This window comes from Monomorium pharaonis, chromosome 4, assembly GCF_013373865.1.
Source record: "Monomorium pharaonis isolate MP-MQ-018 chromosome 4, ASM1337386v2, whole genome shotgun sequence".
In the NCBI taxonomy this organism is placed as follows: domain Eukaryota; kingdom Metazoa; phylum Arthropoda; class Insecta; order Hymenoptera; family Formicidae; genus Monomorium; species Monomorium pharaonis.
Genome location: NC_050470.1, coordinates 14,201,251 through 14,228,262, shown reverse-complemented (window position 1 = coordinate 14,228,262; position 27,012 = coordinate 14,201,251). Strand labels below are relative to the sequence as shown.

General features: G+C 35.3%; 1 protein-coding gene across 5 annotated transcripts in view; it reads right to left on the bottom strand.

Annotated features, from left to right (window-relative positions):
- Positions 1-27,012, bottom strand: part of LOC105832409 (fasciclin-1-like) — a 365,719-nt gene that overhangs the window by 60,526 nt on the left and 278,181 nt on the right. For all 5 annotated transcript variants that reach the window (XM_036285356.1, XM_036285355.1, XM_036285358.1 and 2 more), the window contains 2 exons: positions 22,742-22,777; positions 25-239 (listed from right to left, as the gene is read on the bottom strand). In XM_036285356.1, coding sequence (XP_036141249.1) covers positions 25-239; positions 22,742-22,777 — 251 coding nt within the window. The remainder of the gene's footprint in view (positions 1-24; positions 240-22,741; positions 22,778-27,012) is intronic.

Genomic DNA, 27,012 nt, shown 5'->3' with positions numbered 1-27,012 from the left:
TGAAGAAAAAGATAGGAGACTCACTCGAGCGCCGGATAGGTCCTGAGTTTCTCAAGAACATTAGTATAGGGTACCCCGAGAACCCTGTCGATTATATGCACAATTCCATTGGTAACGGCGATGTTGGGGATGATAATAGTGGCGTTTCTACCGCCGCCCTCTACGGTGAAGGTTTGAATCTCCCTTGATCTCTCCACTACGTCGAAGTAAAGTTTTTTATTGTAGATGGCGGTTGGCTCCTGCAAAAATTCAAGCCGGGCTCTCTGAAGGAAAGGTTTGCGACCCTTTAAGAGTTACATTAAACATCGAAACTGCGCCAAAAAGCAAAAGACAGAGAGACACGTAACGCTTCACGTACAAAAAAACATGCACACAGACAAAACACTACACAGAAAAAGAGGACATTCTTTCTTTGAAAACATTCGTATTTTTTAAATATTGTTACACGCACTCCCGATTGAAATAAATTGTAACACCACTGAAAACTCACACGGCTCTTTAATGTAACACAAATACAAGAACACAGTGATAGAATTGCAAGAAATACGTCCGAACAGTTTGACAGCTCGGAATCTAGTCGCAAAGGCACTTGTTTGTAAATAGCAGCCCGTCGTCAAGGAACGCCACGCGGCCTTCTCAGTAATCGTACAGCAGCGCGGGCGTAACACTACCCTCTCTCTTCAAGATTGTCGTCCCGACAATCCGAAAGGGTAGTACCAAGGCAGTCTTCCGTTTCCCCGATTAGGACACAAAAGTTCCAGGACGGCCTCCTGCTCTCCCTGAGCTTTGTCCCAGGTTACCGAGCGCCGCTCCTAAATAAGTCCTAATTGTCTTCAGGGAAATCCAGGACCTCCATCCTTTCCAAAAGTCCTTTTAGAACCACTATTCGGCATTCTCTGAGGAAGAGACGATCTCCCTCTCCCTGGGCCGACTCCTGAGTGAACTCCACTCCTCTAGGTTCTCGTCTACTGGATTTGATCCAAACGCTGCCCTCCACGCTTTAACCGACGTCGCCGTTCCTCTTCGGACAAGAGGGGGGTAGCCACCGTGGACCCGTCGTCCTGAAAGGACTCCTCTAGTCCCTGCCTCGGCATTTGCCCTTCGCCCCACGGGAAAACCACGGCTCAAAAACCGTGGGTGAGGCAGTCTTCATTTAATCACAAAGAAAAGAAATTGATCCCCCGTCGAAAGGATTTCGCTCACTTTCCAGGAAAGCTTGTAAAGCATCTCTCGTTTCGTAATTTTTTTTTCTTTTCCTGAAAAGAAAATAAAACAACAAGCAACAAACTTCTCCAATTTCCAAAAAAAAAAAAAAAAAAAAACAATTCCTTTTTTGTCAACGTCTCGTTTCCTTTTTTTATTTTCTATTCCGGGCTCCGACTCACCTATCGCACCAATTTCCTCTCATAAAAAGGAGCTAACCTATCTGAATGAACTATCTTTCTTCTATGTTTCGGAGTTTTCTGAATACAATAAACTACTTCGCTCAATTTCCTAACAATAAAATAAGGTCCCTCCCAATCACTTTGTAATTTAGGAGCCTTCCCCTTAACTCTTCGGGGATTGAAGAACCAGACCTTCTGCCCCTCCTGAAATAAAATATGTCTAGCTCTGCGATCATAGCGAGACTTAACACGTGAAGATCGAATATCTAATCTTTCCTTAACACTCGCATGAAATCCCTCCATTTTTCGTTGAAAATCCTTAACGAAACCTTCCGCAGTATGAGGGTCTTCCTTACAAGATTCAGGCGGTTTCCCTCGTAACAAATCCAAAGGCAATCTAAGATCTCGCGCAAAATACAACTCTGCCGGAGTCACTCCAGTAGCCTCATGCTTTGAGGTTCTATAGGCCAAAAGAAACATAGGAATCCAACGATCCCAATCCTTCTGATTTGAAGAAATATACTTCGCCAAATAATTAGTAATGGTTTGATGCTGTCTTTCAACCTGACCATCCGATTGAGGATGCAAGGCAGTAGTTCTTGTCTTTCTAATTCCGAGAAGTTCCATGAGTTCAGTAAAAAGCTTGGACTCGAAATTCCTTCCCTGATCCGTATGAACTTCGAAAGGTGTCCCATGCCTGGAAACAATTTGATTAACAAAAACCTCCGCCACTGTTTTTGCTCTAATATTTCTCAAGGGAAAAGCTTCTACCCATTTGGTAAAACAGTCGACTACAACAAGCAAATACTTATTTCCAGAAGAAGTAATGGGAAAAGGACCAAGAATATCCATTTGAACTCTTTCAAACGGAGTTCCAACATTGAAGATTTGCAAAGGAGACTTTCCCTTTCCCAAGGGGCCCTTTCTTGCCACACACACTTCACAGGATTTACACCAGTCCTCTACATCTTGTTTACATGAAGCCCAGTAAAACCGCTTCCTAATTTTCTCCAAGGTCTTATTCACCCCGAAATGTCCTCCCGACAAAGAATCATGGGCTTTCTCTAAAATTTCCTTGACTCGTTTACGTGGAACTAATAATTGAAGGAAGCTAGATTTCAAATTTGGAGCATACCAACTCTTATAAAGGACACCGTTCTTAAGATTTATAACGTCCCAATACAACAAGTAAATACGGGTAGAAACATCCGAAACTTCCGTGCGTAAAGGACGTACTCCTGTTTCCTTACCGCGAAAAATTACCGACAAACTAGGATCCTCTTTCTGTTCCCTTTGCCATTCTTCTAAATTTTCTTCAGCCAAGGTAATACGAGCCAAGGTAATAGTTTTCCTCGACTCTCGAGCACAATTTTCTTCGATCTTAGCACAATATCTACAACCTTGAGATTCACAGTGACGTCTAGACAGTCCATCGGCATTTCCGTGAAACTGTCCTTTCCGAAAAACAATTTCAAATTCAAATTGTTGGAGTCTCTCCAACCAACGCGCGAGCTGTCCTTCAAGATCTCTGAAAGACAAAAGCCATCTAAGGGAAACGTGATCTGTACGAATCAAAAATTTTTGTCCCAAGAGGTAATGACGGAAAGCTTTGATTGCTTCAACTATCGCCAAAAGTTCTCGACGCGTAACGCAATAATTCCTCTCGGCTTTATTCAAAACGCGACTAAAATAGGCTATAACTCGTTCCTTTCCATCCTGTTTCTGGGAAAGAACTGCACCAATACCGATATTAGAAGCATCGGTATCTAAAATGAATTTCTCCTCCTCCCGCGGAAAAGAAAGCATAGGAGAAAAAGATAACACGCGTTTCAATTCGTCAAAAGCATTTTGACATTCTTCTCCCCAAGAAAATTTAACTTTATCTTCCGTTAATGCATAAAGAGGTTTTGAAATAAAAGAAAAACCTTTAACGAATTTGCGATAATACGAACAAAAACCTAAGAAGCTACGCAATTGCTTCTTAGTATGCGGAACTGGCCAGTCTTTTACTGCGGAAATCTTTTCCGGATCTGTAACTACCCCCTCGGCAGAAATTATATGGCCCAGATATTTAACATTTTTTCTGAAAAAAACACATTTCTCCGGATTAATTCTTAAATTTGCTTCCCGAATTCGCCGAAAGACTTTACTAAGATTCTCTAACATTTCTTCAAAACTTTTTCCAAAAATAATCACGTCATCAAGATAAACTAAACAAATTTTCGTTAACATGTCTTTTAAAATTTTTTCCATTAGGCGCTGAAAAGTTGCGGGGGCATTACATAATCCAAAGGGCATTACAGTAAATTGCCAAAGCCCTTTACCAACAGAAAAAGCAGTTTTTTCCCTATCCTCCGGACGAATTTTAACCTGCCAGTAACCACTTTTCAAATCAAGCGTAGTAAACCAAACATTACCTGAGAGTTGATCAAAAATGTCATCGATCCGAGGAAGAGGAAAGGAGTCTTTAATCGTAACCGCATTCAATTTTCGGAAGTCCACACAAAATCTCAATGCTCCATTTTTTTTCCTAACTAACACCGCAGGAGAAACCCAAGGACTTTGAGATTCCTCTATTACGCCATGTTTTTTCATCTCCTCTATTATTCCATAAACTTCGTCTCTCATATGATAAGGAATACGTCGGGGAACCTGTTTTATGGGAGGAGAATCTTCAACATTTATAGAATGACAAATAATATCACAATTTCCTGCAATTATCTCTTCAGAAAATATATCCTGAAATTCATTCAATAAACCAGCAAAAACTTCCTTCTGAGAATCAACAAGATTTTCAGAATTTTTTTCAATGAGCTCCCTTAAGACAGAAGGGACAGAAACAACACGAGAACAATTAAAATTCTTTTCTTTTTTTGATTTAAAATTTCCGAAGGCGGATTCAAAAACATTTTCTAAACTAACCTTTTTAAGAAAGTCAACCCCTAGTAAACAATCGTCATGAATTTCCGCCACGAACATAGGAATCTTCAAAGAATATTTACCAATAAGAATATCAACTAAAATTTTATTTTTGCAAAGAATCTTTTCTCCGGTAGGATATCTCAAAAAACAATTTACCGTTTCCAACTTTTCTCCATAATCTTTCACTAATTTTCTATTTACAATAGAGATGTCAGAGCCCGTATCAATCTTAAAGGAGCAACGTTTTTCATTAAGCATTCCTTCATAACAAAAATAAGAATCATTATCATTATTAAAACTAAGAGAACGATAAACACAATAATCTTTATTCAAATTATAATTAGAACGAAAAATAATCGGGGCATTACCCTTCGGAGTTGAACTCGCCCCAAAAAGCTCAACTAAGCCGCGTTTCCCTTTGCGTCGGGACATTCAAAACGGAAATGTCCTGTTTTTCCACACGCCCAACATTCTTTATCTTTGGCTGCAGATTTGAGACCACGCCAATTTTTTCGGGGCCCCCCTTCCTCCGATTTCTCACCCCCAACACTCCGCGCGTCCTTCCTCTCCTCCCTCTCAAAATTCCTCCCAAAACGATCAAAATTTCTCCCGAATTTTTCTTTTCTTTCAAAATTCGCCCCCTGAATGATTTCGATAGCTTTGGCTCTCTCCACGGCCGCTTTCAAAGAAGAAATCCCTTCCAGCTGGAGAGTTCTTCTAAGAAAATTATTGGAAACGGCGGAAATAAATTGCGAACATGCGATCTTGTCCCGCACCGAAAAAGGACACTCCGGATATGCTAAACGCGAAAGCCTTTCCAACTCAGCTCCAAAAGCAGCCAGGCTTTCCCCAGATTTTTGTTTTCTATTGGTAAAAAGAGAATAAGAATTTTGAGTAAGAATTCCCTCCCCAAAACGCAACTCGAGCTTTGATTTTAATTCTTCAAAACTAAAAACCTCTACGTCCTCTAACGATTCTAAGACTGTTCGCGCTTCCCCCCTTAAACTCGCGGCCAAAGCTACAGATTTCGACGCGTCGTCCCAAAGGTTCGCGCGCGCGATTAGGAGAAATTGAGAGAGGAACTCCCGCAGCGGAACCGTCCCGTCAAAAGTGTCAGGCTTCAATTTGAAACCCAATTCCGTTCGCGCACGATTCCCGCACGTGTCCCCCGCGGACGCGGCCCCCAATACATTATCGCCCGAGGCTCTATTATTAGAAGGACTTAGCTGGAAATTTCGTAAACGAGAAAGCTCTTCTTCTCTCTGCCGCAACAACATTGCAAATTCCGATTCCCTTCGTGCTTGCTCCTCACGTATCGCACGCATCTCCTGGAGAACGGCTTGCAGTACCGCCGTCTCCGACATCGTAGATTCAGAAGTCTGCTCTCGAGCCCTTTTCCTTGTAGTGGGCATTTCGGTTCCCTCCTCAACGGAAATATCTCGCGGGCTCGGACGTGTCGGGGTCCTCGAAACCATCCGGACTCTCTCCCTCTCTCTCCTTAAAGCTCGTTCCGATATCCGCTCGTCCGATCCCGGACGAGCCCCCAAAATGTTACACGCACTCCCGATTGAAATAAATTGTAACACCACTGAAAACTCACACGGCTCTTTAATGTAACACAAATACAAGAACACAGTGATAGAATTGCAAGAAATACGTCCGAACAGTTTGACAGCTCGGAATCTAGTCGCAAAGGCACTTGTTTGTAAATAGCAGCCCGTCGTCAAGGAACGCCACGCGGCCTTCTCAGTAATCGTACAGCAGCGCGGGCGTAACAATATGCTAAACATTAGAATAAAATTATACAAGCATTAAATAGACATAATCTGCTTATACATGATCTGCTTATTACATGAAAAATAAGTAGTTTTATCAAGAAAAATATATTTTTATTATTCAATAATAATTTTCGTAAAAGAAAAGAATTGAAAAAAATGTCGAATAAAAAATGACATTTTTAAAAATTAGAATTTTTAATATTATTATTTTAAAATAAAATCACATATTATGCTTGTTAAACTAATATAGAGACCCTTTACTAAGAGACGCGACAATTCTGTATTCTGAAACAAAATGGCGACAATGTATATAGCAAACTGCTATAACTGATTGTAATTGTAATTGTAATTGAACGTTTGAAGTCATAAATAAGTTTTAACTCATAAATAAGTAAGGCCATAAAACAAAAAAAACATTTAAAACATAAAACATAAAACATTTAATAAAACATTTAATTATTTTTATGAAATGGAAGTAATTTTTCGAAGATATATTCCTTATTTAAATAACATAAACTGTAATTTAATTAAATTTTTCACTCAGAAAATAACTCATGTCCGATGTGACTCATTACAAAATTGTCATGGCTTATTTGATAAAATAATGAAATATTTTATTCGATTTCGAACTAGAATTTTGTGCAAAAAACAACCAATGTTTAAAAAAGCAGTGTATAGCAGTAAGACTATGGCAATGCATTCTATTGTTAAATAATAAACTATCTTGTAATGTTACAATGTACTTTTTTGTATCTTTGCCCTAGCTTTTCCATATCCTACCGCACGCTAATAATATTTAAAATGGGAATATGACAGTTGATTGGTTCCGCCATATTGTTTCACACCCAATAAAAACATATACAGGATTGTTGCGTCTCTTAATAAAGGGTCTCTAGACTAATATAATATTAGAAAAATATACTTTTTGTTAAAATTAAAAATTCTGAAATTCTTTAAATATTATTGTACAAACAAAAAATTTTTTAATATAAAACAATAATTGATAAATAAAATATTAATTTAATACTGTTTTAAGTATTGCAATTAAATTACTGTTTTAATATTTGATATTAATGTTTGGAACTATTTTTTCCGTGTAGTCGTAATACAATAGACGTCGATTCTTCGAAAGCACATGATTTTTACCGTTTAGATCATGATGTTTTTTAATGTATAATTTGTTAACTAGATTAAAGAGATTTTAATTCACGTAATTTGAACAAGTTTTATAATTTAAAGAGAATATTTCACTCAAAAGATAAATTAAGCGTACAGAGATTCAAGTGTAGGAATCTGTTCAAACTAATTAAGCCTAATCAAAGTGATTTCGTCTTCTTCGGAGAATTGGCACATAAGTCGATCTCGTGCACAAATAGGAACCATCACACAGCACAGACGTAGATTCTCAATCGGAGAGGCAACAGGAATTAAAAGTTATGTGCGTTCCCGTGTCCTCGCACACCTAGAGGTGACACAAAAAAGCGAAGCTTGAAATGTCAGACAGTTAGAAATGAAAGAAATTTTGTACAGAGTTACGTGCACGGGATATATAGATATAACAGTGACACGCCAATATTGATGGAAAGGATTAGGAATCCAATCGACGAGAAAAGCGACGAGACAAGAGCAAAAGTCGGCGTGTTATGTCTTTTTACGGTTTACAGTTTTTGCGTTATTTTTGTTGTTTTATTTGTTTGATAACGTGATGGCTTCCCGTAATCGTCGCGGGATAAAGACCGGTCCGGGAAAAAAATCATAAAAGAGTGCTTTTGTTCTCTTCGTAACAGGGTTAAACATTTGATTGATGAGGCGAAGGCCGAGTACTGGAAGAATCGGCTGGACTCAATTACAAATACTGCTCGTCTCTGGAATGAACACAAGTCTCTTGGTCTCGCTAAATCCAAATAATTTCTAGTCATTGACTCGAGATGAACTAAATGCCTTTTTTACCACTGTTCACTTTTTTGATGAACTAAATGCCTTTTTTACCACTGTTTACTTTCCTGGTTCCTCTCCTGATCCTAATCTCGCTCGCCTCTTTTTCATCTCGACCCACTCTTTTTTCCGACTCATTATCATTCTTCATCTTCTCCTACCTTCCCGTGCTCTTTTTCCAGACTTGATACTTCCTCTTAGCTGACCCCTCTATCTTTTATTTCTTTCATATCACCCCCTTCATAGAGCTCTAATCAGATCCACTTCGTACTTCACTGGACCGGATAGCATCAGTCGTAGACTAATTATGGATAGCCTGCCTGTTACCTTCCCTGTCATCCTTGACTTGGTCAACGCGTCCTTGAACTCCTGGAAACTTTCCCATATTATTCCAATTCCAAAAACTAGAACTTCTACATCGTTCTCAGATTACTGTCCTATCTCCATCTTCTTCCATTCTCCATCCTCTCCATCCTCTCTCATTGATAAAAGGATGGTCAGCCTGTTAGTTTTGACTTCACGAAGGCATTTGATTTGGCTCGACACAACTTGTTTTTTCACAAACTAGGATATCTTTTAGTCTCTTCCTCTGCCTTAACTTGGTTCAAGTCCTATCTCTTTGGGCGCTCTCAATGGAGTTAGTCCCAAATGCGCATAGTAATAAACGAATACAGTGCAAAACAGACACATTGCGAAACAGATACGTTGCGAAATGGACACAGTACAAAACGGACACAGTGTGAAACGGACACAGTGCGAAACGGACACAGTCGCAAACCCATGTAGTGTAGAGAATGCTTTGTGCGCGCGCGCACACGAACACACACACACACACGCGCGCGCGCGCGGGGTGTGTGCGTACAAGAGTGGTCTTCGCCCCCTTCCCGTACCCACCCCATCCACGTCGCTAACCCATGTACATTGTATTGAAAATCTGCAAATACATATGAATTTCACTTTGTCTGATTGACACTGTATCCGTTTCTCACTGTGTCCGTTTTGTACTGTGTCGGTTTCGTACTGTGTCCGTTTCGCAATTTGTCCGTTTCGCACTGTATCCGCTTCACTCAACCTGTTCTGTATATTTATTACTGTACGCATCTGGGACGCTCCCTCCCAGTGTGTGTTCGGCCCTGACGGTTTCTTTTCATCTTAGGCTCATGTCTCATCGAGTGTTCCTCAGGGTTTTGTTTTTGGTCCCCTTTTCTTTGCAGTTTTCAAAAATAATCTACAGTACTCGTTGCAACACTCCAAACACATTCTATATGCCGACGATCTGCAGATTTATCCTATATATACTTATGCTATTTGTAAAGTCACGTGACTATTGAAAAGTCACGTGACTATTGAAAAGTCACGTGACTTTTGAAAAGAATTTCAGAAAAGGGGAAAACTGAAATTTAACATGTTGCTGCACGTTCAATTGTTTGAAAGAAATTTTTTTTCAGGAGGGGGATAATATTAAACGCAGACTACAGTATCCGAATGTTATATTTTTATTTTTTAATCTAATATTTTTTAATATTTTTAAAGTTTATAATATCTAGCAGCCTGACATCGACGCTCGCTAGCAGCCAAGATAACGGCGCTGCTTATACGAATAGTGTAGCGGGAGAGAGATAGAGAGCAAACCGTAACTGGGGTGGAATATACGTAATATAATTTTTATTATTTAATTATTTATAATTTAAATTAGAGTACATATAAATATATAATCTAACTCAAATTATAAGTAATCAAATAAAAATTACATTACATATATAAAATAATAATAAAGTCTCTTTACCTATGTACTTGAGCGGCGGTGGTGGTGATGAGGACAAAGGACTTTGAAAAACATGTTGAGACAAGTTTCTCATTTGTTAAAAAAACAATAAACAAAAGAATTTTGAAATTTGTGACAGATCATTTGTTACAGAGAAATAATAAAGAAAAGGAATTTTTTAATTAATGACAGTGTCATTTTCTATAGAGAAACAAAGGAATTTTGAAATTTGTAACAGGGTCAATTGTTACAGAGAAACAATAAACAAAAGAAAAAAAGAAAGTTTGAGATTTATGACAGGGTAATTTGTTAAAAAGAAACAATAAACAAAAGAAAATTTATGACAGGGTCATTTGTTATAGCAAAACAATAAACAAAAAAAATTTATGATAGGGTTATTTGTTATAGTGAAACAATAAACAAAAGAAAAAAAAACAATAAACAAAAGAAAAAAGAAAGTTTGAAATTTATGACAGGGTAATTTGTTAAAAAGAAACAATAAACAAAAAAAAATTTATTAACTTAAAATTTAGGTGACAAGTTAACCCCCCCCCCTGATAAATTAATTGATACCCCTCCTCCTTTCGCAATAGATTAATTAATCCTCTTGATTAATTTCCTTTCCCCGATTAATAAATTAATACTCCCTCCCCTCTATTAATTACCCTCTCCCCTACAATTAATTACCCTCTCCACCCTCAATTAATTACCCTCCCCTCTATTAATTACCCTCTCCTCCTCGATTAATTATCCTCTCCTCTACAATTAAATACCCTCTCCCCTCAATTAATTACCCTCTCCTCCTCGATTAAATACTCTCTCCCCCTCAATTAATTACCCTCCCCTCGATTAATTACCTTCCCCTCCCCTTATCCCCACTCCAACTTGGGTTAAAACGGCCTAGTCCTACTACTATTGTGATAAGAGCAATTGCTGATCTGGATGATTCAAGGTGCTGTAACTTGCGCTTTTTTTAAATCTTTCAGTTAAAAATGATAAGATAGCTGTAGTACTGGCATTAAATCATGGCAATTAAATAAATAAAACTGACATCTAAATTATTTTCTTCTGCAAATTCTACCCATAGTTTTAATGCGCTTTCGTATTGTTTGAGAGTTGACGGCATTATTGATGCGATCATGACGTCCGCCAATTCTTCTTTTATTCCTTTTCTGAGAAAAGCTTTTCTGATAGTCGCCCTGCCACCAATGAAAGCTTTGTTACTAGTGAATGGACCTTTTGCCTACAGGGTGACAATAGAAGTTTTTTATCTCGTAAAATTACAAGTGGTTCCGAAGATAGAAGCAAATTAAAAAGTGGATACCAAGATTGACTCGCCCACAAAGGTACTATCATCGTGCCTTCTGCTTTATCTGTGATTATTTTTCGTAATGTTCGCAAAATTAGTGCAAAGGGAGAAAAAGCATAGATATTTTTATGCTTCCACAATATTATAACCGCGTCTACGTATGTTGCTTCCGGGTCCGGAAACCTGGAGCCAAATGTCTTACATTTTTTATTTAGTCGCGATGCAAAAAGATCTATAGTGAATGGGCCAAATTTCTTATTAATATTCCGAAAAACCTTATTAAATAATTCCCATTCTGTGCCCATATTAGTAATTCTTGATGCCGTATCGGCTTCTATATTTTTATTCGAAGGAATGTATGATGCTACTACCCATAGCTTCCTCTTTTCGCACCATTACCAAATTTTTCGCGCTAGATCACTTTGGTGGGGGAATTTTATTCCGCCTGTCTTGTTAACGTAGGCTATTGCCGTCGTATTGTCTAATCTTAGCAAAATTTCACAATTTGATAAGTCTGATGCACAACTTTTTAAGACTAATAGGGCTGCTAAAAGTTCTAAATAATTTATATGATATTCTTTTTCTTCCTTGCTCCAAAACCCATGAATGCTAACTCCGTTGCAATGGGCTCCCCATCCGGTCAATGAAACATCTGAGTAAATTTCTATCTTAAATTTATAATTTTTAATCGGGTTAAAACCGAGATCTATATTATTTTTTCACCAACTTAAATTTTTTATCACTTGCTTGTTCATATACATTTGTCCTTCAAAATCATTACCGTTAAGAATTAATGCTAGGAATTTTTCCCGTTCTAACTTTTTTGTATAATACAATGCCATATGCCATTGCAGGACATGCTGCTATTAAAACACTAAGTAATTTTGCAACATCGCGAATTCTGTACCATTTTTCTTTGATGTATTGACTTAATATACCTTTAATTTGCTTCTTCTTTTTCTCTGTTAATTCAAGGCAGAATTTTTTTGAATTAATATTAAAGCCTAAATAATTGCATTCTTGACTGGGTATCAATGAACTTTTTTAGTAATTAATGATAAATCCTAGGTATTCTAATAAATTTATAGCGCGGTTAATATTACTTTGGCAAACCTTTTTGGATTTATGTATAAAAAGAATATCGTCTAAGTATATTACTGAGATTATTCCTTGTAGCCTTAAATGGTTGATAACTGATTTTATTATTTTTGTAAAAACATAGGGACTGGTGCATAAGCCAAACGGTAAACATGTAAATTGATATAATTTATCCGAAAATCTAACTCTGAAGAATTTTCTATTATTTTCTCGTATCGGGATCAAGTAATATGCGTCCTTAGGATCTAACAGATCCATGTATGCTCCTTTTAATATAAAATTTTTTGCTGTACAAATATTTTCCATTTTAAAGTGAATGGGATCAATAAATTTATTTAAATTTTTTTAATTATATATAAATCTATTTGTACCGTTTGTTTTTTTAACAAAAAAATACGGTGAGATAAACTGTCCTGTTGATTCTGTACATTCTTCTATCTTTTCCAATAACATTTTTTTCTATTTCTACCGCGATCTCAGCTTGATCACTCAGACTACTCTTATATTTTTAGGAAGTTTGACATAGACTTTCTCGAAATGGGATTCGATATCCATTTAACCAGCTTAGGATATGCCTATTAGACGTGATATCTCTCCAGTTCTTTCTATATTTATAAAGACGACCTGCTATGGTTTTTACCCTCTTTATTTCTTCGATGATGATCGGTTCGTCATCCGATTGTTGGACTTCCCTGATTGATTCGTCTTTTGCGTTTTAGGTTTGAATAAAGTTCTTCGGCTGGTACATATTTCGTTGATATGCATTTTGATATCCGTGGTAGCCCACCTGCCAGTATCTGATAGGTGGGTATCTTACGTTTCCCTGGCTCCAACCAAAAGTTTTTACGGTCTTCTGAGTACTTGATTTTTTATCCTGAGCTTTAATGTTAGCGCAAGCTTTCTCCAAGGATTTTGTCTTTTTGACTCGCTCTGCAAATTTTCTTTCGTACAACCATTGGTCTGATTTTTCTATTTCCAAGGTTGGCTTGACGGTTTTATTCATTAAAGGCGTAATAAACACCTTTCTTGTTATTGATTGTTGATAAAACATCTCGGTTAACAGCTGACCTGTATCACAGAGGTATTTGGTGAACTTATCCTGGTCGATGCCTTTCTCGGGAATGTCCAACAACATGGAGATTTAAGGCCGTCTGAGCATTCACGGTTGGAACTCTCGTGTTCTGTGTTTTGCGCGACCAGCAGACACGCACATGGCAGCTCGTGGAACTCGGCGGCTCGAACGTTTTTCTTTATTCGTAATGTACGACAGACGCACAATGTAGCGGGGCCTTTCATTTTATCGCTATTGAATACGACTGACATTTGCATTCAGATTTAACGCAACTAAAACTTTAGAAAGTTATGCGAAGGAATTAATGATCTATTTGCTATAGAAAGATTAAATTGTTACATTTTAGTTTAATCTTGTCCTGCAGAGATGATTGCGATTCCATGATGTAATTAAGGTTTAATATCTTCTTGAATTGAAAACGGTTTCTTCAGTTCTTAAAATTTTCTGTGTGAGATTTATTTATGCAGGTATATTTAATAATAAACGGATATATAATGTCCATTTAATTGTTATTACTCATCATTAAAGGATTGGATAAAATTATTGTTCCCATTCTGCAGCGCTGACCTGGCGCGTGCCTCGCGCCAAGTGTACGCGCAGCGCGAGGCACCACCGCTGCTTCTTTTACGCGAGACGTCGTTTGCGAAAATTCGTAGTTATCGGATTCTCAATAACGACTAAACCGATAGATTTCTTAATAGGCTTAATGAATAGTTTGCATCCGATTTATATAATAAAAGTGTTTTTATTTTTCCGCTATATGACTTACGAGCGGAGATATCGCGATTAAAATTTTTCGCTCAAGAATAAATTTGTTTAAGAAACGTAGTCGTCGTCATCGTCGCCCGGTGCCTAGGACGAATGGTGGAGATTTGTACTGTTGTATCCTCGTTTAACGTTTGACAAACAACAAGGATGAATAAATGCACCATGCGCATGAAACTGAACGCACCCTATGTATTCCCAGCGAGAAACGGTAAATGAATTCGACATCAATTCGACGTCGAATCGACATCAATTCGACGTCGAATCGACATCAATTCGACGTCGAATCGACATCGAAATGATGATTCCGATGTCAAATTGATGTCGATTCGATGTACTATTTCTTACTGGCTTGTGATTGGTGATCGAATGCGCGCCACCGCGTGTCGATCAAGTGACAGTTCGAGATTAGAGACGTGTTGACGTGCGCGAGGTTAGTTATAATTTTAGTTTTATGCATAATTTGCATATTGCATCGTGGATTTCATCGTGGAAGGAAATACTGCTGTGCCTAACTTGAAGATTGGTATAACACTGCATTGTATAATCAGATAAGTTGCACAAAATGTTTATTTTTTGTATGAAATAAGTATTCTGAGATAACAGTAATACTTTGTGTTTTATTTTTAGTTATTAAAGAAAAGAAGAAACGCTTGATTTGAATCGGAAAAAAAAATAGAAAAAGAAAAGAGTGGATGTGTAAAATATCAAAGCTCGGAATTTACAGTGTGTTGATAAGAATTCACCGAGGTTCATCCCCTTTTGAATTGAGTGAATTATTATATAGAGAATTGGCAGGGCAATTCATATTGAGCACGTTTACACCGTACGTTTAGTCCGCGACCTATACACTACATTCGACCCAACCCGATAGTTCACAATGGTGTAAACGCTTGCAGACTTGTTTGGGTCAGGCCACTTTTTGACGATCCCTGACCCATCTTAGGCCACACAACATAACGCGTGTAAACAGTTTATTAGTAGCCTACTTTAGGTCGGGGTATAGGTTAGGGCATAGGTCTGGTCGCGCGGTGTAAACTAGGCCATTGAAAGGATTTAAAGGTGTTGTTGTACCCCTCGTTGGGAGTACGTTAGGGATCGCTGCCAGAGATCTCGCGAGGAGGGTATTTAGTCACTACACACCACTCTTTGTGTTGATCACTTTTATTATAATGTCCGTTTTACAGTGTGCGGTTAGATCGTGACCCCGCAAGGCAGAGTGGCCTAGTTTACACTGCGCGACCTGACCTATGCCCTAATCTATACTCCGACCTAAAGTAGGCTACTAATAAACTGTTTACACGCGTTATGTTGTGTGGCCTAAGATGGGTCAGGGATCGTCAAAAAGTGGCCTAACCCAAACAAGTCTGCGAGCGTTTACACCGTTGTGAACTATTGGGTTGGGTCAAATATAGTGTATAGGTCGCGGACTAAACGTACGGTGTAAACGTGCTCAGTGTCGTGGTTGTATTTATTACAATGTTTTGTGTCGGCGATACACGACCCCGCAAAGCAGAGTGTCGTGTGTTATCTCGGATTGTCGACTTCTGATTGACCCGTCCCTCACTTTCTTTCGGCAGTTTATATATCTGTTAATTCGGTTGTTCGATCGAGAAAAGGGGAAGATTGCGTGAGGGCGTAAATCGGCCAGTATTCCAAAATCTTGCTTAGACAGCAAGTGCTGTCTAAGGAGCATTGCATTAATTGTTGAGCAGATTGCGCGGAACATCGTGCAATGCGCTCGATGCTGACCGTTGCAGCTGACCGACTTACGTCATCGGTGCTACTGACACCTTTCTTATCAGTATGAGTGTATCACTCATAATAGTGTGCTTTTTAGTTCTTTAAGTATGTCATTATCTTATGGGCAGGCCAGGTAAGAGAATAGTTACAAATTTTATATTTTCATTTTAAAAAATATCGTATTGCAACTGTGTGGCTCTTAAAGATATTGTACAACCATCTTTTTTAGATTTTAAAATAGGTAAAATACGTGAAATCGTCTCTAAAACTATTACAAAGTATACAGTCTAATAATGTTGCTTAGCTAGCCTATCGATGAAGTGGTCACAGGTTGTAATATTGGAGATATGTTAATATAGATGTTTATATGCAGGATTCTCTCTACGTCTGTCTATTTAGTAACTGTCATGCATTCTATATGAGTTGGATATACGGATAAGGCACAGAAATATACAGATATAGCTTTTAATCAAATCGAAAACTAAAAAGTAGGTGTTATGTATTATCTAGGTAGTATACGTTTTCAAATTGAGCGCGCGTTTTCAAAAAGGACTAAGAAGATGTGGCTATGTTACGATTACTCAAAATCCTGCAAACTCACGCCGGAGAGTTCACGCAGTTAGTCCGTGCCGCTTCGTCTCCGAGAGCGCACGCTCTTCTCCGATTAAATAAACGTTACAGAATAAATGTACGGTGTCTTGTTCTTGACCGAATCTTATTACCAATTCCGGATAAAATACGACAGCTGGCGACGAGGACGAGATTTTTTTTTTACGTCCCACACTTACGAGGAAGACGGAAGAAAACGGAGCAACGCAAAGATTTTTTTTCTTTCCTCGGCGGGCGGTATGAGAAAGGAATAGGCGAAAACGCCACGTGGCAGGTAGAACGTATAAGTGTAATTTAAAAATTAGAAGAAGAAATAGAGGTATTGGAAACCAAGGATGTTGACACGGGCTAGTTCGGGCGGACAAACCCCAGTATCGGGAACAAGTGCGGAGCAAAAAATAGCGATCGCAAATCCACTGCAAGTCGATGTGTTTGATCCGGCGCGCCAGCTTTTGGGACGATGGTTACAACGGTTGGGGATGGTGCCTTTCGAGTTTTTCAAATCCGAGAAGATGCCGATTGAGTAGCCTACCTGTTACATTTTGTGGGCGTAGAGGCATTTGGAATATTATGTGATCGGCTGGACCCTATGGACCCATATACGCAGTCATACGATGCGTTGGTGGAAAAATTAAAAGAATATTACGAGCCAGAGCCATTGGAAATCGCGGAAATATATATATTTAAAAAGCGTTTACAACGCTCAGACGAGAGTGCGCAAGAATACATGGCAGCCTTGCAGAAATTATCTTTACACTGTAAATTTGGAGAATACCTGCAAACGGAGCTTAGAAATCAATTCGTTTTCGGCTTAAGGAATCAAAAGATACAGTCCAGACGAGAATCACTCAGAAACCACATTAGAAAATCTTGACTCTGATTGCTCGGGATGCTATCCAGAAAACCAAAAAACCATGAACTGCGAGGAAGGGAATATTGCTAAAGCCGATGTCCCACACGCGATTACCATGGCACAAACACGAACACGAGCATTAATAAGCAACAATCGAATGCGATTTCCGTGGGTCGACCACAACGAAATAGGAAACCCCCGGAAAGATATGGAGCGTACTTATCACCGTTTTAAAAATGTATTATTTTCTTCTTCGTTTTTCCCCTTTTGTATTTTGAGTTCCAAATTTACATGGGGAAGAGCTGTTATGTATTATCTAGGTAGTATACGTTTTCAAATTAAGCGCGCGTTTTCAGAAAGGACTAAGAAAATGTGGCTATGTTACGATTACTCAAAATCTTGCAAACTCACGCCGGAGAGCACACGCAGTTAGTCCGTGCCGATTCGTCTCCGAGAACGCACACTCTTCTCCGATTAAACAAACGTTACAGAATAAATGTACGGTGTCTTGTTCTTGACCGAATCTTATTACCAATTCCGGATAAAATACGACAGTAAGTATTTAAATACTTTGTTCCCGAAATAATTTATTCTAATTAAGACAATTTTTTTCATACATCCATAAAAATCACATTAAAAATTTCTATTTATATTTTTGATTCTCTAACTTATTTTTTTGTAAATGATACAATACGTTATCCCATATTTTACTTTTCATTCTCTTTGCATCAATTTAATATAGCATTATATTTATTGTTATTTTACAGTTAAGATTGTAGTTAAATTGTTATGGTACATTTATAATTATATTGATTGTTCCTTTACAGTTATTGATAATATGCCTATTTTATCCATGTTTTAATTAATGCTCTTGGAACATATAATCATGTGCCAGCTTGTAATGGGAAATAAACGTATAGCTCTTACAAAAATTTCTCAAGTTTATTAACTTTGCATGTGATAGCCTATGTTACTTAAAGGCTATAGACCACATTCACAATAAAAGCTACTTTTGTTTCCCATTACAAGCTGGCACGTGAATGTATGTTCTAAGTGCATTAAATGAAACATGGACAAAATAAATTTATTATCATTAACTGTAAAAGAACAATAAACATAATTATAAACGTACAATTATAATTTAGCACATTAACAAATAACAAATTTTTTAAATGTGATCTTTATGAATACATGGAGAGAATTGTATTAATTATAATAAATTGTTTTGGAAACAACAAAGTATTTAAATAATTACTTTTTAGTTTTTCAATTTGATTAAGAGCCTTATCAGTATAATTCTGTGTCTTATCCATACATCTGGCTTGCATAGAATGCATGACAGTTACTACATAGACTAAGATCTTGGGCATCCATATAAACATATTTCCAATATTGCAGCTTATGATCACATTATCGACAGATCAGCTGTGTGGCATTATGATCTCTATACTTTGTTGCCCTGGTGGAAAAATTTCTCATATTTTTTCAAAAATTTTTTCAGAATTTTTCATTTTCCATATTTCTGAAAAATTCTAAAAAATTTGAAAAATTTTTTTTAAATATTAAAAATTGTTCAAATTTTTTCAGAAATAACTGAATCGGAATTCTCAGAATATTTCAACATCTTTATATATGACAATTTCTGAGAAATATAACAAATTTTTCAAATTTTTTCAGAAATGACTAAATAAGAATTTTTTAAATATTTTGATATTTTTATGTATGACAATTTCTGGGGAATATAAAGAATTTTTCAAATTTTTTCAAAAATTATTGAATGAGAATTTTCAAAATATTGCAGTATTCTGTGGAAAAAAAAATTTCTGAATAATACTAAGAATTTTTTAGATTTTTTTAGAAATGATCGAATAAGAATTTGCAGTGTTGTACCCCTCGTTGTGAGTACGATTTTGGGATCGCTGCCAGAGATCTCGCGAGGAAGGTATTTCGTCACATACACCGTTATTTGTCTTGAACACTTTTATTCTTGTATTCAGTTACAATAGTTAGATCGCGACCCCGCAAGGCAGAGTGTCGCGTCTAGGAACTTGTTGTCCACGACCCCGCAAGGCAGAGTGTCGTGGTTGTATATTTAGTATAAGTTATCTCGGCGATACACGACCCCGCAAAGCAGAGTGTCGTGTGTAGTCTTAGTTTGTCTACTTCGAATTGACCCGATCCTCACCTTCTTTCGCCGGTTTATATATCCGATAATTCGGTAGTTGGATCGAAAGAAGGAGAGGATTGCGTGAGGGCGTAAATCGGTCAGTATTCCAAATTATTGCTTAGACAGCAAGTGCTGTCTAAGGAGCATTGCGCTAATTGTCGAGCGGATTGCGCGAAACCTCGCGCGATGCGCTCGATGCTGACTGCAGCTGACCGACTTACGTCGTGTTACTGACACCTTATCGTTATGAGTGTGTCACTCATAACAGCAGATTATTTCAATCTCTGTATATATGAAAATTTCTGAGAAATTAAAAAAATTTTTCCGATTTTTTCAAAAATAATTAGATAAGAATTCTCATAATTTGTAGTATTTCTACAAATGAAAATTTCTGAATAATAATATGATTTTTTCAGAAATAACCGAACAAGAAATCTCAGAATATTTTAAAATCTGTGTATATGAAAATTTTTGAGAAATATCCTGGGTAGCAAAGATTAGAGAGCCTCTGAGGGAGAGAGCGACAAACTGATCATGTGACTGCGTGCTTAACGCCCGCATCGAATCAGAAGAGACGCGGTTTGCCACTTTCTCCCTCAGAGGCTCTCTAGCAAAGATAAGTCAAATTTTGGTCATATTGGTATGAATGATTCTATGATCAAAATGCGACCATGACATTTAGGCTGCGTTTCGATATTCACTGCCAGTACTGAAAATCTATAGTTTACGTCACATACACTGTAGAATTTCAGTACTGACAGTGAATATCGAAACGCAGCCTATAATGACGGCATATTGACGTTATTTAATGACGTCTTTATGACGTAATATTTTGGTCCTATTTGTCGCCGTCATTCCGTGACGTTATTATGACATATTAATTCGATCCTGCTTCTCGGTTAGCAAATATATTAATTTGAATTTTATGCGTTTATTTTTTATTAATTTGTATGAACATAATCCAACATATAAACATATAAACAAACATAAAAAAACTATTAATTCTAAAGACTATATATTAATCATTATCAATCTCTATAATATTTAGAATTATCCTAGACAGCACACAATATTTATGATAAATATTTATAAATATTTATAAATATTTTTTAACATTTATTTTTAAAAAATGTTATATAAATATTTTATACATATTTTATATATAGTACATAAAGAAAAAAATCTGTATTCAACATATTATTAAAATATAGACTAAATATTTTATACAATATTTATGGTAAATAAAAAATAAAGATTTGTACAAGTAATATTTTGTAAATATTTACAAATATTTCATAAACATTTTTATAACATTTATGATACATTTTTATGATCTGATAAATCTAAGACTACAAAAATATTCATAAAATATTTGGATAAATATTTATAAAATATTCAAATAAATATTATAAATATTTTGTAAATATTTTATAAATATTGTGTGCTGTCTGAGATATAATTTAACTTTATCAAAAGAACACAACAAAAACATATTTTTATAAGTTATTCCACATGTTATTTTGCATATGTAAAAATCAGTAAAAAAACTATAGATTTATATTTATTTATAAATATTATTTAACTATACGTTTCATGTTTCTGACATTTGTTAGGCTGATCTATAACAAATATGTATTCATGAGCATCAAGTGTTCATGGATCATCGCAAAGTGATAGGTTGCGTACGATCTTCGAAGTCAAGCAACATCAACGGCGGTTGAGAGTTGGATGGGTGACCGCAGAAGTTAGGCAATGCCAGATTTGACTATGGTGTAGTGGGGATAACGATGCTTGTTGAGAAACAACGTAAATTTATATATTTTTTTTTATTATAATTATGTTATAATGTATCATCATGATACATGAAATGTATCAATTCTCAGAATTTTTTTAGAAATATTTAGAAATATTCAAAAATACTCTAAATTAATCAGAATTTTTCATTTTTCATCTAAGTTTTTCTGAGAAACGTTCCAATTCTTATAAAAAATCGGATAAATTATCAGAAATTCTGAGAAAAATCTAAAAAATTCTGAAAAATTTTTCCACCAGGGTGTAATTATTTTTGACAAGATTTCATGCTTTTGATGTATTTCAATACATTAAGAAAAAATAATAAACCGTTCACTTCATCCTATTATTTTTTTGTAAGACTATATTTGGTACCTTTAAGTTCACATTCAGTTAGCCACATTGTTAATTCCGAGTTTTGAAGTTAATTAGATTATATAATTATAATATTCAAAGGAGAGAATCACTTACACACACACACACACACACACGCACGCACGCACGCACGCACGCACGCACACACACACACACACACACACACACACACACACACACACACACACACACACACACACACACAGAGAGAGAGAGAGAGAGAGAGAGAGAGAGAGAGAGAGAGAGAGAGAGAGAGAGAGAGAGAGAGAGAGAGAGAGAGAGAGAGAGAGAGAGAGAGAGAGGGGGGGGCAGCATTGTGTAATAATGTCTATACATATACGCGCGCGCGTGCGCGTGTGTGCGTGTGCGTGCGTGCGTGCGTGCGTGCGTGCGTGCGTGCGTGCGTGCGTGCGTGCGTGCATGCGCGCGCGCGTGTGTGTGTGTGTGTGTGTGTGTGCGGAAATGAATTAAAATATAATCAGAAAAATAACAAAACCAATATGACTTTGTTTTGTCATTTTAATTCAATCTCGGTTTCGACCTTTAATTTGATATGATGTGGACTTCAAAATTGTTTTATGAACCTTCATGTATATTATAAAAAAAAAAAGATACCTGTCTCTACAAAATGAATGAAATCACAAAATTATTTTTTTAAAAAAAGTTATAAAAAAGCGCCAAGTATACGCGCGCAAGAAATGCCCTCAAAAATCTATTTTTATACAAAATAATTTTAATTTGGCACTATTGTAGGAAATTTTAATAAAATAATCTTTTCCCTAAAAAGAACAAAAAATGTATTTTCTCTACAAAAAGTAATGATATAAAGGAAATGCGCCAACTATAAAAATGTTCATACAAACTAGAACATCTACTTTTACAAATATTAATTATACCCCAAAAAGAACAAAAAATTATTTTCTCTACAAAAATAATGATATAAAAGAAGTGCGTCAACTATAAAAATGGATGTTCATACGAACTAGAATATTTACTTTTACAAATAATTATTTGTACAAATATTACAAATAAATATTTTACTACAAAAACTTGGCGCCGCTAAGCCGAATAATTTGCCAGTTTTTCCTTTTTCTTTTAGATGTGCATTTGAATGTGTGTGTGTGTGTGCGTGCGTGGGTGCGTGTTGTGTTATATATACTTTGTTTATACTTACCCCTACTAGGTACCAGTGCTTCTTTAAGCTTTTCCCCTTTAAAAGAAAGAAAAAGGATGGGTTAATTAAAATGATAATATACCTCACGTGTATAAATATATCAATAATGTGTCGAGCTCTTCTTGTAAGAATACACGAAGAAGAATCTATCTAACAAGGAAACCTCGCGAACCCGTAAATTCTAATTTTAATGAAACTTGGCATAAATGTAAAGGGGGTGAATACATAAATTTAGAAATTTTTAGTTGATGCCCAAAAACGGTTTGAAGGAGTGAAACCACTTTTCAAAGTTCAGACATTTTTGCGTTTTCTTGATATATCTCGCAAACTAAACAAAATATAAACAAATGTTTCATACAAAAGTTTTACAGTATAAATACCTCTGTTTAACTATGCTATCTATTTTTTCAAAAAAAATTTAAAAAAAATTTTTTAAATAAAAATTTTTTTCTAAAAAAATAAATAGCATAGTTAAATAGAAGTATTTATGTTGTAAAACTTTCGTTTGAAACATTTTTTTATATTTTGTTTAGTTTGCAAGATATATCGAGAAAACACAAAAATGTCTTAACTTTGAAGAGTTTCATCCTTTCACCCCTTCAAGCCGTTTTTGAACCAAAATAGAGAATTTCCAAATTAATGTATTTACCTTCTCTACATTTATGCCAAGTTTCATTAAAATCAGAAAATTTTCCGTTTGGTATTATAAACGGTTTGAAAGAGTGAAACCACTCTTCCAAAGTTGAGACATTTCTACCTTTTCTCGATATACCTCGTAAATGAAACAAAATATAAAAAAATGTTTTATACAAAAGTTTTACAGCATAAATACCTCCATTTAAATACGCAGTTTATTTTTTAAAAGAAAAAAAACAATTTTTTTTTTATTAAAATAAATTTTCAATAAAATTGACTTTTATGTATATAGCATTTATAAGGTAATTATACTATCTTATACTACGTTTTATTTATATTATTTATGTGTATATTATGTATGTTATATATTATCTATGTTATAATACTGTACATTTATATTATCTGCATCCCTCTATTAGTTTTTATCTAACAGTTGCTCAATATTAGAGTAGTCACGTTGCTTTCACACAGTGTTCATTCTGTTTACGTCACATATTTCACACTCAAGTTTTATATTTGTCATGTCACGGTATGTATCATATATGAAATGGAAATCACGTATTAATAAAAGTTTGGTGTCTTTATTAATGATGTTACGCGTCATTTTCACATCAGTATTAAGTTTAACATGTGCTTGATCAGTACATCAGTACCACATCTAACGTGTGCTTGATTTTTCCGTTAGATTGTTTTTAATTAAGCGAAGCATAATGTTACACATAAATGTTGCGAATGTTCTTAATGTGTTAATTATTTTATTTCAAATTATACATATTCCACCAATAAATGAAAGCCTATAAATGAAAGATGCAGATAATATAAATGTATAGTATTTAACATAGACAATATATAACATACATAATATACACATAGATAATATAAATAAAACGTAGTATAAAATAGTATAATTACTTTATAAATGCTATATACATAAAAGTCAATTTTATTAAAAATTTATTTTAATAAAAAAAATTTTTTTTCCAAAAAATAAACTGCGTATTTAAATGAAGGTATTTAGGCTGTAAAACTTTTGTATGAAACATTTTTTTACATTTTATTTCATTTACGAGATATATCGAAAAAAGATAAAAAATGTCTCAACCTTGGAAGGGTGGTTTCACTCCCTTAAACTGTTTATAATACCAAACGGAAAATTTTCTAATTTTAATTAAACTTGGCAGAAATGTAGAGGAGGTAAATACATTAATTTGGAAATTCTCTATTTTGGTTCAAAAACGGCTTGAAGGGGTGAAGCCACTCTTCAAAGTTGAGACATTTTTGAGTTTTCTCGATATATCTCGCAAACTATACAAAATATAAAAAAATGTTTCATACAAAAGTTTTACAACATAAACACCTCTATTTAACTATGCTATTTATTTTTTCAGAAAAACAAAATTTTTTTAAGAAAAAGTTTTTTTTTTTTTTTTTTTTTTTTTTTTTTTTTAATTAATAGATAGCATAGTTAAACAGAGGTATTTATACTGTAAAACCTTTGTACAAAACATTTTTTAATATTTTGTTTAGTTTGCGAGATATATCGAGAAAACGCAAAAATGTCTCAACTTTGAAGGGTGGTTTCACCCCTTCAAACCGTTTTTAGGCATCAACTAAAAATTTCTAAATTCATGTATTCACCCCCTCTACATTTATGCTAAGTTTCATTAAAATCAGAATTTATGAGTTCGCGAGGTTCCCTTGTAAGTAAAGCTATAAATGATATATACGTTAAAAAATATATAAGCAAAATTGCAATATAACATAAACCTTAGGTTTTATCATGACATTTAAATAAATAAATATACTGGCGCAAAAAAACGAGACAAAAATTTCGACCAAATTTTTAGGCTATCTTCAAAGTGATGCAACTTTTGCGAAAAATCATCCAAATTACATCTACTTTTTTTTAATTAAAGGGCAAAGATTCTACTTTGAGAATCCTTAGACAAAAGTTTGATTTGTTAAGTGCGAACTTTCTATATCGCATAAAAACCAAACATATTATTTTAATTGAAAAAAGTAAAAGTGTGTTAACATTTTTCACAAGTTTCTCGTTAAAATCTTGCTAATATTAATCCAGATTCTTAAAGTTTATTTTTTTCTAATCAATTAAAAAAAAACATGTTGATACAATGTTTTTTGTTGATTGCAAGTTTGAAATTTGCACTGCATTTTAGGGTATTTTAGCGAATAAATATGGTATTTTTTGAATATCATGAATTTTGAGTATCAATATGATATTGCACATTGATTTTATTTGGGTTTAACTCAATCATACCGCTTTTATCAAAGTAACTCGACGTGTACTACGTGGAGGTTGACGGTTGGATTTTGCACATCATGTGGCCTTGAAAAGGCTGATTTTTTAAATAAAATTTGAATTTTTATTTTTTATGTAAGAGTATGTGTATATGTATGTTTACGTATATGAGTGAGTTTATGAGTATAAATGAATGTGATCTTCTGTTGACTTCAATGAAATTGGTACGTCAGCTATCCGTTACATTCAGATCAGTAGGTACAAATTTTCACCGATGTATTTCAGAGCCACATAATGTGCAAAATTCGACCGTCAATCTCCACGTGGTGCACATCGAGTCACTTTGATGACGGCGGTATGATTGAGTTAAACACGAATAAAATCAATGTGCAATATCATATTGATACTCAAAATTTATGATATTCAAAAAATACCGTATTTATTCGCTAAAATGCAGTGCAAATTTCAAATTGGTGTGCAATCAACAAAAACCATCGTATCGACATTTTTTTTTTTTAATTGCTTAGAAAAGAATGAACTTTAAGAATCTGTATTAATATTAGTAAGATTTTAACGAAAAACTTTTGATAAATTAAGACAAACTTTTACTTTTTTCAATTAAAAAAAACATGTTTGGTTTTCATGCAATACGAAAAGTTCGCACTTAACAAATTAAACTTTCGCCTAGAAATTCTCAAAGTAGAGTCTTTGCTCTTTAATCTAAAAAAAAAGTACATGTAATTTGGATAATTTGTCACAAAGTTGCATTACTTTAAAAATTACCTAATAAAAATTTGGTCAAAATTTTTGTCTCTTTTTTTGTGTTAGTGTATAAAGGGAGTCCCAGAGCATACTGGTCACTGTTCATAAAAAGGTAGATGGAATCGAGATGAACATAAAAGTTCAATATTGTTGTGGGTTTGGTCTGCTAATAATCGAGATATAAATTTTTTTAATTATGCGAATGAGAGCGCGCCTTGCGCGCCGAAGGAAGGGCTTGAGCCGCTCGAGCCATAGCACGGCCTACTGTTTCAAGCAATGGCTGCCGGCGGAGGCGGGGGAAAGAAGGAGAAGCGTGGCGTCGTCGCCGTTCCCACGTCTCGCCGCACCGCACCTAAGCTCGCGTCGATGGCTCCTACGCACACTCGCGATTACATGACGAGATTATAAATTATTAATAAAAATAGGACAAATTTAAATTGTAATAAACTTTTGTAAATAAGAAAGTCGAAAGAGAGAAAGCGATGGAAACGTATGGAACCTGCAAATAATATAACATTTGCCGCATCATATACTCTCATCGTTTTTTATGGAATATTGAATTAACGAAGATTTGTCACGATTGATTCTTTATACATTCTCCTTTTGTAACCAT